This window comes from Ictalurus furcatus, chromosome 2, assembly GCF_023375685.1.
Source record: "Ictalurus furcatus strain D&B chromosome 2, Billie_1.0, whole genome shotgun sequence".
Lineage (NCBI taxonomy): Eukaryota > Metazoa > Chordata > Actinopteri > Siluriformes > Ictaluridae > Ictalurus > Ictalurus furcatus.
This window is the reverse complement of record NC_071256.1, coordinates 17690730-17706434: the sequence shown is the minus strand read 5'-3', so window position 1 is coordinate 17706434 and position 15705 is coordinate 17690730. Positions and strand designations below refer to the sequence as shown.

The following is a 15705-nucleotide window of genomic DNA, read 5'->3' as shown; positions in this document are numbered from 1 at the left end:
ACATTGGAGTGGTTGGTTTGGATCATAGATATTTCTAAGAATGACCTTAAATGAATAGTCTACAAGTGTGAACACTATACCTAAATCAGACAAATACATTTTTATCGGTTTCTGAACACTATTTTACTATTTGCGTCTGAAATTCACTATTTTACTTCTGTTTGTAAACGTTCTATATGATTAAACGTTGAAATATGAAAACAAACGTTCTTGATATCTAAAAGAATTGAAATTCGAAAACAAAAAAAGAAAGAAAAATATGTTGAATATTGTCAAAAGTAGCAAATATTTCTCATTATAAAACTACAATAAGAGTTACGTTTATTAACCTATGCTAGCTAGCTAAATTTATATCAGTATCAATATGCTAAGCTGCTAAACTTACATACTTAAACTGTACTTGCTGTCCCTCATCTTTTGTTCATTCAGTAAGTTTTAGCTTTTTTGATTTACTTGTTAAAATTATATTGTGACATCATCAGTAATTGTTGATATGGTGAAGTTTTTGATCAGGGAATGTCAACAGAAGGAGTCTCCAGTGTCAGTGTCATCCATTTTTTTCAATGCTTTTGTTGACGTGAGTGTGTGTCACGGCCTGAATGCTCTTATTACACCAATACTAAGCGAGAAGTTGCTGATCATGATCTATAAAGATTAAAAAGTGTGATTTGGAGCCGACTTGAAAACAATGTCCGTCAGCGGAGGGGTTCTGGCAGGCCATCCTAACCAAAAGGTCAAAACCTTGGAAGGATGAAGCTCTGTGAAAGGTGTGGAGAGAATCCAAGCCCGAGAAAAGAGGAATAGTGTGTGTGTATGTGTGTGTGTGTGTGTGTGTGTGTGTGTGTGTGTGTGTGTGTGTGTGAATATCACATGACTATGATTTTAATCCATTTGAATTGTATTGTATTTTATTTATCTTTGTATTTTTGTCTCAGCAACGAGATCTGGATTTGTCTAACTTAAACTTAAGATCACAAAAAACAAAAACGAAACAAAAAAAAAAGCCTATGTTACATGTTGTTGTTTGTTTTGTTTTTTTGTCTTTTTTCCATTGGAACAGGATTTGTAATCCTGACAGCTCCTAAATCTCGAAAAAGATTTTAAACATTAAATACAATTTACTTGAATTATTTATTATTTATTAATTGAGTAATATATTTATTACGTTTCCTTTTTGTATTTTAACACCTTTTTGTCTAAACTTTTAGTTACTACAGCAACAATATTTGAAATTCTGAAAACTAAAAACAAGAGAGCTTCAAAAAAATTCTCTTTAAAAAAACTCTGAGTATTAAATTAAATTGCATTAAATTAGTTATTTCTTTTTTATATTTTTTCTCTTGGTGGTTTAAGGTCTTTTTTTTTTTTTTTTACTTAGTATGCCAACAAGATCTGGAATTCTCTAACTTATAATGTATGAACTCTTAAATTAAAAAAAGAGCACTTTACTTTTATTTATACTGCTTATATATTTATTTATTTTTGTTTATTTTCCAGTCTTATTATATTTTCTTTTTATATTTTTATGTCTCACCTTTTTTTAACATCGCACTTTTTGTCTCACCATTCATTTTTAACATCTTTTTGTCTGAAATTTTAGTTACTATGGCAACACAACCTGGAATTCTGTACCTAAAAACCTGTGAACTTTTAAGTCTCTAAAAAAAAAGAAAAGAAAAGAAAAATGTAATGTTTGTATCTCCGCTTATTTGATTTTAACGGCTCTGTCAATCGCTGCCATAAAAAGAAAACCATCTCATCATCGTTATTGCTGTCATTAAGGCATCCGTTTTCTTTTTCAAGCCAAATGTAATCTTTATTAGTCTGTTTCTGTACAAAAACCACGGTATCACAGAAAAAAAAACAAAGAAAGGAAAAAAAAAACATGCACTTATGTACAGCACATTTATGTGTGAGAGGAGACGAAAGGGTTCTCCTCAGTTCTAAAGACATTAATTAAACATTGTGCTTTTGATATACTTTCAATATATTTCAATATTTCACAAAGATCAGAAAGCAGTACCTCTACCCTTTTCAACATCGGGGAAATAAAAAGGAAAAGGAAAGTCAAACCTGGTGTTCTTACACCCTAAAACGCAACACGATGACAGGATAGACAGGAAGTGTGTGTGTGTGTGTGTGTGTGTGTGTGTGAGAGAGAGAGAGAGAGAGAGAGAGAGAGACTGAACTTGTGTTTGTATAATGGCTCAATATGTGACATTTAACATAAGTCTTTTTTCACACATACAGAACATAAATAGTGATGACTTCATTCCAACAGTAAAGTTCTTCTCGTTTAGTGATTTAAAGGCAAAAATCAGTACATTAAAAAAAAAAGAGAGATATATTTCATGTACTCACTCATCAACTCACCCAAATCTTTTATATGAATTTACATCTACATATATTTATTTATACCTGCACCGTTAGCGTTCAGTTTAAAATCAGCCTCGGAGATGACATCATATGAATAAAACCTTCAATATAATCTGAAAAATCTGGTAAATAAATAGCTTTAAATTTATAGTCAGAATGATTTCACGTATTGCGGTGCATTCCATTGATCTCAGTGGGTGACATTGTAACATTTCTTTTCTACACACGGTGTTACCGTGCATTCTCGGAAATCAGAGCTCGGAATTATCATTTTCAACCTTGCGTTTCAAGCTACCAACACATGAAGAGAGAACATGTTCGTCTTTTGTTAGCAACAAGCTAGCCAGCTAATTGTGATAACGTGTATATTTAGTTCTGTTATAGATTTAACATGCAAATATGTCTGTATGTTGATTGGTCTAAAGCCAATAGATGTATATGCAGTAAATGAAAGAGGTGCTAATTTGTTTACTGTTGATGCTCTGAGCAGCCATTTTGATTCGACTTCACTGGCTGAACTTGGAGTTGAGGTTCCCGAGTTGTGGGGGTTTTCTTTGGTTTTTCCTAGTTGGAGGACGGATTACAAGTTATGACAGGTTATCGTAACAGGTGAAGGATACAACATACGTCCCTATGGCAACAGCTGTGAATTATTTATTATTGATTACACTGGATCCTGTCAACTATTGTTTCCCAAATAAATAAACATTATACTGCTCACAATTAAATGCACATATCATTGGGTAAAAAAATGCACTTTTTATTACAGAATTAGCTAACTGTTTTGTTTATGGCAGATGTTGCAAATCTATATTGGCATATGTTTTAGTTTATAACTTAAAATGATGCTAATGATTGTGAACATAAACTCGAATGTAGCAAACTCATAACATTTACTTTCAAGCTACAATTCCACAATTCACTTGAGAGAGGTTTTCTTACCCAAGTTTCACCCATTGAGATCAATTGAGTTTCCGATATCAATTTTCAAAAAACAGAGCAACACGCAAAAAATCCAAACTATGTACGTAAATATCCCAAACTATTAACGTTTGTTTTTTCAAGGCTTCATTTATACATTGTTCTATTTAGCTAGTTCAATGTAGACACTCAACAAATGGTATAAAAAATTAAAAAAACAACCTTATAGACTGTCAACAACCTGTTGTTGCCCCACGTTGAGTTTTTTAGCTAACTTAAAACAATATGTCAACAGTTTTTATACCACAGCGCTGTTGAATTCTTGACTCTGATTGGTCAGATCAATTGGTTGACTAATATTGCTGTGAGGAGACATTTATTTAGCATTTATTGAAGGAGTCTCCGGTGTCAGTGCTCTGTAATAGTCAGTGGTAAAGGTAACTTTAAAATAAATTGCTGTGGTGGAAGAGGAATAAAAGACTTTGTGACATTGATTCTTTTTCTATTGATTATTTAACTGCACACCCCCATCATGTTTTATTCCTTGCACAGCTGGTGATGTTTAGCAGACCTAGAGTAGATCTATAGTAGATCTAGAGTAGACCTTTAGTAGATCTATAGACACTCTAAAGACTATAAACATGTAACTTTTTTGCTCTCACTTTATTTGGATGGTCCAGGTTAGAGGTCTTGATGTGTAGTAGAACATCCATAGCTCGTCCCTCATCCTATCACAATGTCAAATTCAGTTCATGTGGGCTCTCTTGATAGTTTTCATGGCAGAATCAGTTGATAAGCTGCTTCCAGACAGTCTATAGATGGTTTCTACATTGGACAATCTAAATGCAGTGTTCTTTTCCCCTCATCTGCTGAATAAATCTTGAGGAAACTCAGTAATGTTTTGGGTAACTACATGGTGGTTATTTTTTTTAATAAGGTGTGGCCACAAATTAATATATTAAAGCAATAAGTTAAGTTCATTCCTATATTGGGAAATCTATAGAATTATACAATTGTAGCCCCAAGAACCTGATCATGGAGATGATTAATAATTACACTTGGATGTGACATGGATGTAGCATTAAGTAATATTTTCAGCTGTTATAGTCAAATAATTAACTGGAAGCCACGTATTAAGCATGACTTTTCGCAAATTTGGTATTTTGTGGGCTACAATATAATTCATGACCATGAGATACTTAGTTTGTGGCCTCAATATACTTAATTCATGGCCACGGCAAATAAGAAAAATAACCAACATGTCACTTCAGAGTCTAAATATGTACCCAGTGAGATTTGATCTTTGCTCTACAGAAGAACCTCTACTTTGTTACATCCACAAAAAAAAGCAGATAATAAATCTGAAGGAACTTCATAACTGCATGACTTCCACTCTGTGTTCTGGATTTCAAGTTGATTTGCATTAAATCAGTCCCTCAAGGATTTCGTGATTTTGCAATCGCAGAAATGAACACAAAATCAAGCAAACTCCGCGATATTCATAGGAGCTTGAAATTTTTCTAAATTACTGCAGATTTCACAACAAGCATTCAGCCAAAGCCCTCTTCGATTCACGTGAGTCGAATATGAGTGCAGCTAAAAGGTCTGATATACCAACATACATTACTGCGAAAGATCGTGCAAAACTATCCCGTGCAGTTGCAGTTTTGCCAAATTCAAGTAGTTCTCAGCAAAAAAAAAAAGCAAAAAAAATTCTGCAAATTTTATCGCAAATTTTGAACAAAGCTGCAGCAAAATCAAGCATTTTTGGCCGCAACAATCACAAAAAAATCAGCGAAATCCTGTGCGGACTGTTAAATGCATTTTGCATAAGTAATTAATGCAGGTTGTGTGCAATGATGCTAGAAATAACATTAGTTATTTTTTATTATTTATGTTAGAAATAACATTAGTTATTTCTCCAGCTAGTTTTCTAAGCATTGTGTACAATTTTATAGACGTATTTTTAATATTTTGTACGTAAAGTCATATTTTGCCATCTTGGAATTTTCAACAATTTGTCTATAATTTTTTTTTTTACTAAGTATTAAATTTAGGGCATATTATCTACTGGTGGTTTTCCTAAAAGTTCACTCGTTTAAACTCACCACAATGAGGCATCCTGACCTGACCTTTAAAAAATGTTGAGCAATCATTCATCTCAGTCATCACCAAAGTAACAAAATAACTAAATGTGTGAGAACATACTGGTGCCTATTTGTGGAACTGTTTTTCGTTTTATCCCATTTTTTTCCATTTAGGTTTGTTCGCTAAGATACATTGCTCTTGTTAGTTCCCCAAAGAAAACAGTGCAGTTAGAAAGAATGATGAACGTACACGTTTTTGTCACAAGAACTCACAGGACGAGGAAGTTTGAACGAGAACACAAAATGCTGTTTACAAAAAGAAAAAGTTAAATATACAAATTAAAGTGTAATTTTTTTTTGTTCCTTTACAAAAGTGGTGGAGAGTACATCCTGCTTTAAAAAAAAAAAAAAAAAAAAAAAACAGGTGACCTGACATGGAATTTTTGTGGGGGTTTTTTTGTTTTGTTTTTACAAAGAAAAAAAAAGGTTGACTTTTCACACTTTTTTACAAGATCTAAAAGGTATTAAGACATCAAGAGATATGTGATACTATAATTCAGGCCTAAATCACCAAAGAAATCTCCAAACATACTTTTTTTTCTATAAATACATACAAAAAAATTTCACAAGAAGTTCAACAATAATGTCTGGTACCTAAATGTGAATAAAGTTGCAGAAAGCATTCCTGGTTTAAATCTAGCGATCCACACACCTGCGACTCTAATGTACCTACACACTCATCGACTCGTTCTAAAAAAAAAAAACAAATGATGCCGATTCTTTAAATCTTCGAGCTCAACCCGGCCGTTGTGCATCTGGATCAGGTTAGTAACATCATTCTTGAAATTCTCTATTTATTTCAGTGGTGAACATGTAGTAGAAATTGACGTTGGCAAGACTTCGTATGAGTTAGCATAAGAAGTGGGAAGAAGTTAGCACTTTTCTTGTAGGTTTCCTCATTTCTCGCCTTCGATTTGACTTTTTTTTACGAGCTTATTCCCTTTTCCATTTGGCTCGCTCCATCATTACATGATGAAGTTCATGAATATGAACTGAAATTAAACGAGATCCGCTCCGCATGCAAATAAAAAGTCTGGAGCCGAGCCGCGGGTAACCGCTGCACACTTCCAAACTGTTCAGGTCGTGCTGAAATCATCTCCAATCCTGAAAGCTAGCTGCGTTCGCATTCATGGCTTCGGCTGCTGTTCTTTGCAAAATCCCAGAAGACGACGACGATCAAAGGGGATTCGATCCAACAGAAAATAGAAAGAAAAGACGTTTGGTTGGTCTTTATCTTTTAAATGCACTTTGTCCAGGTTGTCCAGATTGTGGAAAAGATTTCTTTGTTCAAAAAAGAAAAGAAAAGAAAAACGCTCCTCCATTAGATGATGATGATGATGATGTGAGGATATTTACTAAGATGATGTTTGAGTCGGTGAGTTCTTGAGAATCTTGGAGTTTTATATTCATCAGGTGAAGCTCAATAAGCGCAAACTTCTCCTCCTGCTTCACATGGGAGGGACGATGAGACCAGCCATGGCTGCAAAACAAGATGCAAACACAATCAGTGACCAGACACACACTTTTGGTTAGTAATTTTTATACAAAATACCTTATAAGTCTTCATTTGTAACTACTTATTATAAAACCGTGTCCTAATCGAATGTAGAGAGATTAAAAAAATAACAACTACCTACCGAATAATATGCAAACCAGCCCGAGATTATGACAATTAAGCAACAGGGTCACATGACTGACACGGGCTCAGTCCAGTTCAATACTCTGCAATTCCATCAAAAATAACTGGCCCCCATAATTGTCTTATATAATACATATATTTTGTAAATATTAAATAACTAGGCAGTTGGTTAGAGTGAGATCATCTATAAAGTCAATCCATCTAGTAATTTTTTTTAATCTTAGTCATCTAACTAAACATAGTTATAAAACTCAACTCAATAAAACTCAATAAAACTCAACTTAGAGTTTTATTAATATTTAAAAAGTTTTCAAATCACATCATATTTAATCTGAAAATTCCAAAAATCTAAACAATTAATTTATATAAAGTTAAGTGAGAAATATATATATATATATATATATATATATATATATATATATATATATATATATATATGTGTGTGTATATATATATATAATTATTATTATTATTATTATTATTATTATTATTATTATTATTATTATTTGAATAACCATGTTTTGGCAGGTGATATGGTTATGGATCAATATTGACCTAGAAATATTTGTGACAGTATTGTTTAAATATTTCTTTCTTCTTTTTCTTAATTGTAGTTACTTTTTCTTAATTTGACCTTAAATAAATAAATGTAATTCATTTGTAAATTTCATACAATTAAAACCAGTTTTATATGATAAACCCAAATATTTACAATTACAATAACAGATTTATAGATCAGATAGATTAGGATAGAAAATCCGAAAATGATATTTTTAAAAAATCAAACAATATTATGAAACTATAGTTATGGATTAACTTATTTTTTTTATTTAGAAATCTGAATCATATTAGATGCTATTACTGTACTGTATAATACTATACTATACTGAAATATACTATACTACATACAATTTTTTTGCAATAAATCTAAGTAATTCTGTGGAAATTCAAAAGTATAAAAAAAAATTATTTAAAATGAAAATTATATTCTAGGTACTAAGATAAACCCATATCACAATAATAGTTTGGGGAAAAAATATAGTTATGGATCAACAGTAACTTCATTAAATTCAAAGTAATATTTTTCTTTTCTTTTTTTTTTTTTTTTACATAAACATCAATCCCTATTACAGTGACAAATCAGGAAATAAATCTCGTAGTTATGGATCAACTTTGACCTTCGACCTTTCTGTACGGTGTATTTTTCTGATTTGATTCATTTTTGTTGATTAGGACGATTATAAGCCTAGGTGCTCTAGGATCGTTCTGATTGGCTGAGAGGCAGGAGAGGGGTGGGGTTCTCACCCTGTAGGCTGCTCCCATTGGTGCTGGTGCAGGTGGGGGGCGGGGAGGTCTGAGGCCGCACGACGGGGGCGAAGGCGCTCTTCTGTTTGACTGCAGAGATCATATGAACAGGAGAGAATGAGGAAGAGGAATTGATGGAGGAGTAGAGGGAAGAAGTGACGGATGCAAAAAGGAAAATGCAAAAAAAGAAAATAATGATGATGAAGAGGAAGGATGGAGGATGATGGGGTGGTAGGAAGGGTGACTGAAACAGACACACATGCACGTGTCTACACACACACACACACACACACACACACACACACACACACCCAGAGGTGAATGAATGAGTAAGTAGGTGATCGGGAGGGCGCTCATGCTGGTTATTAGGGCTCGGATGAAGTGCAAAGGGACGACTGGAAGGGAGCAGGAGGATGGGGATGCGAGAGGATGCTACCGGAATGGCAAAGTTGATCCATAACTTACATAATCCATAAGTTACATCGTTTATAGAGCATCACACACAATTATTAAGAAATAGCCCCACATTTAACACAGCAATAATAATAATAATAAAAAAAAGTTTGTCTTTCAATACAGTCACACACACACACACACACACACACACACACACACACAGATGAAAGAACAGAAAGGGAAAAAGCATGACACCAAACATGGTCTCTCCTTTTCTTAGAACAAAAAAAAAAGACTACCTGGTGAATCTACCCACAACTGCGTTTAAGAATACAGATTAGCCGAAAGCACATTCCTCCTTAAAATATTAAATCTATTTTCCCAGCCAAATCATCCTGCCTCCTTTGCGCTAAAAGCAAATGAAATAAAACCTTGTCGCTTTGCTCGCCGCCGTGACTGCCAACCATATGCCAATCAAATGAAACACGAGTACTGTGGACGGAATATATGAACTGAGCTACAACAACTCAAGTACTTAAATGCACAGCTGAATTACCCAAGAGGGCATATTACACATTCACCCCGTTCCGACGTGCCTAAGTAGAATCATGTTGTTTGAATTTCATGCCGCTGACGTATAAAGGACTAAATTATAAAGCAATGTGAAAGGAGAATCAACACTGGCAGCTAGAGTTCAGCACAGACAGCAAGCCGCATTACAGGCATGTTAATGTGTTAGTGAGGATGAAGATGAGGAGGAAGATGAGCGTGAGTGGCAGTAATTAGTGTTGGCGAGACTTTTTCAAAGCTGAAACCGTCTCTTCCTCTTGTAGCAACCAGCTAGACAACATTGGATTTTGTAGCCTCCTTGTAGAGGTGCCCAAGCCTTAGACTGTACATAGATTTTGATTCCAAATAACTGAAACTAAGTACTAGGTCGACTAAGAGCAACAGAAATGGAACAGATCCAGTCAGATATCAGATACAGCCCGACATGTACTGATAAATTGCATAACCACACCTGTAATTTACTGATGCACCAGTATATCACAAATACATCTGTAACGGTAAACTACAGCAACAGTTATGGATAGCTACAATAACACATAGTACCAAACAGACTACAGAAATTACTGTTCTGACATACTTCAAAAATACCTGTATAGGTAAGGTATTGGAATACCTACCTATTCTCTCTAGGGCATACTATCAATAAGTCAACAGGTAAAATATTAGAAACACATAGTAAACACCTGCCCAGATAGACTACCAAAAGACACTGTGCTAGTAGACCAGTGGTGTCCAATCTTATCCAGAAAGAGCCAGTGTGCGGGCAAGTTTTCATTCCAATCAAGCAGGAGCCACACCTGATAGTCTATTGAAAGCCAAGATGAACTAATTAAACAGGTGGAATCAGGTGTGGCTTCTGCTTGATTGGAATGAAAACCACGATTGGACAACCCTGCTTTAAAAACATCAATATAGGAAGAATACAGAAACACCCATTCAGATCAACTTCAAATACTGGAATCAACTATACAGGTAGACAAATCCACCTGCCCAAATAAACTACCTGTGCCAGTAGACTAAAGAAACAACTGTACAGGGAAATCACTTCAGCACCTGCCCAGATAGACTATAGATACAACCATATAGGAAGTATATACCTGTTCAGATCAACTACAAGTAAAGTACTGGAAACATCTATACAGGTAGGCAAAACCATCTGCCCTGGTAGACTAGACTTACACCTGTGCCAAAAAGTACCAAAACACCTGGTCAGGTAGAATATAGAAGCACCTGTACAGGAAAACTACCAGTCGACTAACACCTGGACAGGTAGACTAAAATAAGCTACCTGCACAGTTAGACTACAGCAACACTTGTGCAGATGAAGTACTGTATCATGTACCATCTGTTCAGGAAGACTACATAAGTACCTCAACAAGCAAACTACAGCTGTACCTCTGCAGGTCTAGAATGTAGCCACAGATTACCAAATATCTCAAACAACACATGACCAAATAAGTACCCAGTACACTTGTAATCTTCACTTGTACAGGTAGATGTCAGCTACACCTGTACAGCAACAACTGTACAGGTATTCTACAGCCATGCTGCTATTGATCTGCTGTTATCATTGCATTGTCGTTCCTTTTTAACACTAGGTTTGTGTTCACTCACTTGCGTAGGGCGAGTTGGCAGTGGATCCATTGAGGAAGCTGGGTGAACCAGGCACGCCGAGGTTGGTCATGCCAGCGGCTCCGTAGCCGTTCATGGTGGAGGTGATGGTGTTGTAGTTGGACTGCTGAGGCGTGGAGCTCGGCACATAGCCCCGAGGAGACACGCTGTTGGAGTTACGTGAATAACCTGAAGCAATGAGACACAGACAGTAGGCTTAGAACAGACTCTGTTATTAGAACTAAGCATGCTGTTATAGTACATTTTTATAAGACATGATAGTCAAATATATCCACTGTGGACATACAGGCCTAACAAGGACACACCGTTCGGATGTGTGTGTCAGGGGAGGGGAAAAAAGCGAATGAGAAAGAGTGTCAGTGCTGCCCTTCCACTTATCCTCCTAACATGTGTTTCCCATTCTCTCTGTCTGAATTTCTCAGCAGGAAGGCCATTGATGGAGTGCTGGCTTGCTGGCTGTGTATCAAGAAGCAAGAGAGCGCCAAGACACACACACATACACACACACACACATGCATGAGCTCAAACTAAAGCCAAGCTTGCAGAGTCTTCACATTGTCCGAATCCTGAATACTGACAGGTGGAGCTGGACTATCTCGTGTGTGTTCAGTAAGCTGATCTGCTTCATTCTTACACAATGACAGCATATGTGGACATGGCACCTTGTCGTCCACACACACCTTCTCAGAGGTCATAGGATGGATGCTTACACACAGGATAAGAAGTCAAGCAAAAAACATGGATGTCATCATGCATCACCTAATTCATTAAGGAGATGGTGAGATAATTAAATAATGCTTTAGAGATGAAGCAACATCTTTAAAAGAACAGTGTGGCCAATTGTTTCCCCAAGATCAGCCAAAATGGGTGTCTGCACTTCAGTTCTTTAGTTCTGCACTTGAGGCTAACATGTAAGGGAAGCTATTACAGCTACTAGTTTTGCACTACCTAAATCATCATAAAATGACTACACAGTGTTGGAAACATCGATTTTCAATCATGATTTTTGATTAGATTTCATCTCAATAAAAGGAAATGTCGCAGACCACTACAGTAGCTGCAAAACTGTACAATCTTTTGTACACTTATCTGGCGACAGACTTCGGAATCCTAAAGTCTGCTATCTCATTTGCTTACAGTAGTGTATATAGTACATACTTACACAACAAATTTTTATATTGTTATGTTTATAAAAGGTATTTGAGACTTTTGAGTAAAAGTGGTTGGCTGTTTGCAACGTAGGTCAAATAGTCTCTTCCTGTGAGAGTAGGTGGTTCCTGGCCACATCTAGTGGATTTTTTCAAAGATCAATAGCTTAGCAAATGGTTTAATATTAATTGAATGGTAATTTGTTAGCTAAATAATGTAAAGTAGCAGAACAATTCAATAAAACAGACTAGGAGTATATGACCAAAAATGAGAGAGAGAGAGAGAGAGAGAGAGGGAGAGAGAGAGTGCAAAAGTAAGAGGAAATGACAGAGGAAACATGGCCAAATGTTTTAATCAGTGTATATAACTGTAATACATACAGTACAAAGAATAACAGCCCTTGCGTGTGTGTGTGTGTGTGTATGTGTGTGTGTGTGTGTGTGTGTGTGTGTGTCTGTGTGTGTAGTGGGGTGTTTTTATGCTCTTTTCCCATGACCTCATGGGGTTCTGTAGGTGTTCTTTCCTGCCTGAATGAGGAAAGCAGATGAACATAGAGAAGGATGAGCAAGAAGAGAGAATGAGAAAGAGAGAGTGAGGCATCAAGGGAATTAATGTTTTTTTTTTCTGTCTCCCTCCATCTCCTCTCTCCTCCTCTATCATAAATGGACTGATCTGTTCATCTCTCTCTCTTCCTGTCAGAGAGACAGAGCTGGTGGATGAAGACAACCATGGCTCCTCTGAGCGGATATTGAAACACTTTCCTTCTCTTACACACACCTCCTTGTATTGTACAGTTATGAGGACCGAATGTCCTTAAAATCTTGTGTGGGTCTTTCACAGATGTGTTGCTCATGGGACCAATTAAATCTGAGGGAATAATTACATTGTCCTCTATATGTGTCAATGCATTATCCTTAGGGGAAGCAGGAGTGTTGTCCAGACAACGTCTGCAGTCCCCAAGACACTGGTGTGTGAACAGGTCCCCATTAATGGATGGAAAAAAAAAATCACACATATTTACAATCTGAATCTTAACCTGTGGAAAATGAACATTACCCTCAGAAACTTTAACCTTAATCTCTGGAACATTACCAGACCTTAACCTCTGGAAGCGGTATCTTAACCTCTGGAACCTGGTCAGTACTTGGACCTGATTACGCTTAAAGTCTGGAACCTGAACAAACCTTAACCTCTGGAACTTGATCATACTTAACTTATGGAACCTAATCAGATATTACCCTCTGGAACATGAATCTTAACCACTGGAACCTGATCAGACCTTAACCTCTATAACCTAATCAGACATTAATCTCTGGAACTCAAATCCTAACCTTTGGAACCTAATCAGACATTAACCTCTAGAACCCAAATCTTAACCTATGTAACCTAGTCAGACATTAACCTCTAGAACCCAAATCTTCACCTATGTAACCTAATAAGACATTAACCTCTGGAACCCAAATCTTAACATGTGGAATCCGAAGACTAAGCTCAATAACTGTCCTCTTTAACCTCTGGTACACTACCTTTAATCTTAGCCACATTTTGGCTCTTTGGCACTTTTTATTATGGGATCTGGTAAATGTCCCAACAGTACCAAAGCTATCTTGTATGTCTTGGGAAAATGTGTTCCCCACAAACAGCTAAATGCATACACACATAAGCACTCTTATGAATAGCTGTGTGTGTGTGTGTGTGTGTGTGTGTGTGTGTGTGTGTGTGTGTGTGAAGAGAGCAGGTTGACAGACACGGTGTGTAAACACTGTGATTTTTTATTCACACAGTGTCATCTTCTGCAGCTTTCCACTCATTAACAGCATCCTTCTCTCTCTCTCTCTCTCTCTCTCTCTCACACACACACACACACACACACACACACACACACACACACACACACACATATATATATATATATATATATATATATATATATATATATATATATACGTGCACGATTCACAAAAGCAGCAAACAGAACCATGCGTGGGTTTCACGAGAGAGATGCTCATTATGAGTGGCAACTCTGAAGCGTGTGTGTGACAGGCATGACAAAACAATGCGACTTAATCTCTCACTCTCTCTCGCTCTCTTCTCTCTCTCTCTCGCCCAACCCTCATCCCAAAAATCATTTGTCACTCTGCAGGATCTCTTTTCTACAAATAGATATGTACCAATATTTGGTCATGCAAATAAATCGTCACAAATTCAGCAGGTCAAAAAAAAAAAGTTAAAACAGCTGGCATTTGTTTAGCGAATTCATTGTCAGGGTCGAATCTATCCAACTAGCTAATTTATAATAATGCACTTGCTTAATACGTTATCGGTTCTATAGTAACAGTTCATTCAGAGTGTTTTTATTATTAAAAATGTTATAGTTACGATGGTGGTAATGTTTCAGTAAGGAGATGTTTATTAAACATTTTTGTAAGGAGTCTCCAGTGTCAGTGCTTGGTCAGTGTCAACAGTCAGGGATGGGTTTCCCAACATGGGAAAGTCTTTAAGACATTTGTCATTGATTATTTCGCTATACCGGTTATTCCTTAATTGTTAACTCGCTAGTTTTGTAATTTTGCAAGCTAGCATTAATTAGCGATCTAGCACTAAAACAAACTTGTTTTATCTAAGGCAAGAAACTAGCAAACAATTTCTATATATTTATATTGTTTATATTTACATTGTTATATTGTTTATCGCTGTGAACTGCAATGCTACATTTCACCACAAAGCAAAAGATTGCTTTTGATTGACAAACCGAGAAATATTTTGTGACTGTCTTGCTATCTGTATAATCAGCTGTGTTAAAACACCTACAGTGTGTATCCAGAAATGTGTAAAAAATGTGTATTTACACAAATACACATTCACGCTAGAGTCACAAGTCTCTACGGCCATCATAGTACTGACATGTCTGATTATACAGCTACTCAGTCCAAACACACACATACACACTCATACACACTCACCCTGGTCGGCCTGTGTGGCCTCGGAGATGTTGACGGCGAGCTGGCTGCTGAACGAGTTCACTCCCATCATGCCTGAGTGTGCACTTGACCCGGTCAGAGAGGGCAGCTGGTTATGGCTGCGTGGCACGCTGTACAGAGCCTCGGTAAGATCGGCCGCCCGCTTCAAGATGATCTCCTTAGAGAAAGAGAGAGAGAGAGAGAGAGAGAGAGAGAGAGAGAAGACTTTCAGCATGCAGTCAGTTCCAAATCTATTGGTACTGGTATTGATTAATTATAAACCAGGCATGAAAGAAAAATTTTTTGATTTTTCCCACATGCAACCTTTTTCAACTTTTTCAGGTCATTATGATCCTGAGGTTAACTCTATAATAATTATAATAATAATAATAATAATAATAATAATAATAATAATAATACATTCAGGGCCACTGCAGTGCTAACATACCTGATTATTATGAGGCATTCCATAAAGAGCTTCCACCAGGTCTGCTGCTCTCTTTAACAGCACCTCCTGCGCACACACACACACACACACACACACACACACACACACACATAAGCATGCAGAGTTTAGCTAAACATTCTCCTCAAGTGCAATATGAATGAG

The 15705-nt window shown here is 36.3% G+C and overlaps 1 protein-coding gene across 6 annotated transcripts in view; it reads right to left on the bottom strand.

Moving 5' to 3' along the window:
• Nucleotides 1–1498: 1498 nt before the first annotated feature.
• The window catches only part of LOC128624049 (transcription factor COE3), a 103710-nt gene continuing 89503 nt past the window's right edge, over nucleotides 1499–15705 (bottom strand). For 2 of the 6 annotated variants that reach the window (XM_053651347.1, XM_053651355.1), the window contains exons 12-16: nucleotides 15544–15609; nucleotides 15099–15273; nucleotides 10969–11154; nucleotides 8389–8478; nucleotides 1499–6924 (exon numbers count right to left, since the gene is read on the bottom strand). In XM_053651347.1, coding sequence (XP_053507322.1) covers nucleotides 6893–6924; nucleotides 8389–8478; nucleotides 10969–11154; nucleotides 15099–15273; nucleotides 15544–15609 — 549 coding nt within the window. In that variant the 3' untranslated portion in view covers nucleotides 1499–6892. Of the gene's footprint in view, nucleotides 6925–8213; nucleotides 8544–8613; nucleotides 8633–10968; nucleotides 11155–15098; nucleotides 15274–15543; nucleotides 15610–15705 lie in introns of those variants that run through there. The other 4 variants (XM_053651331.1, XM_053651339.1, XM_053651371.1 and 1 more) reach the window with 3 other exon arrangements.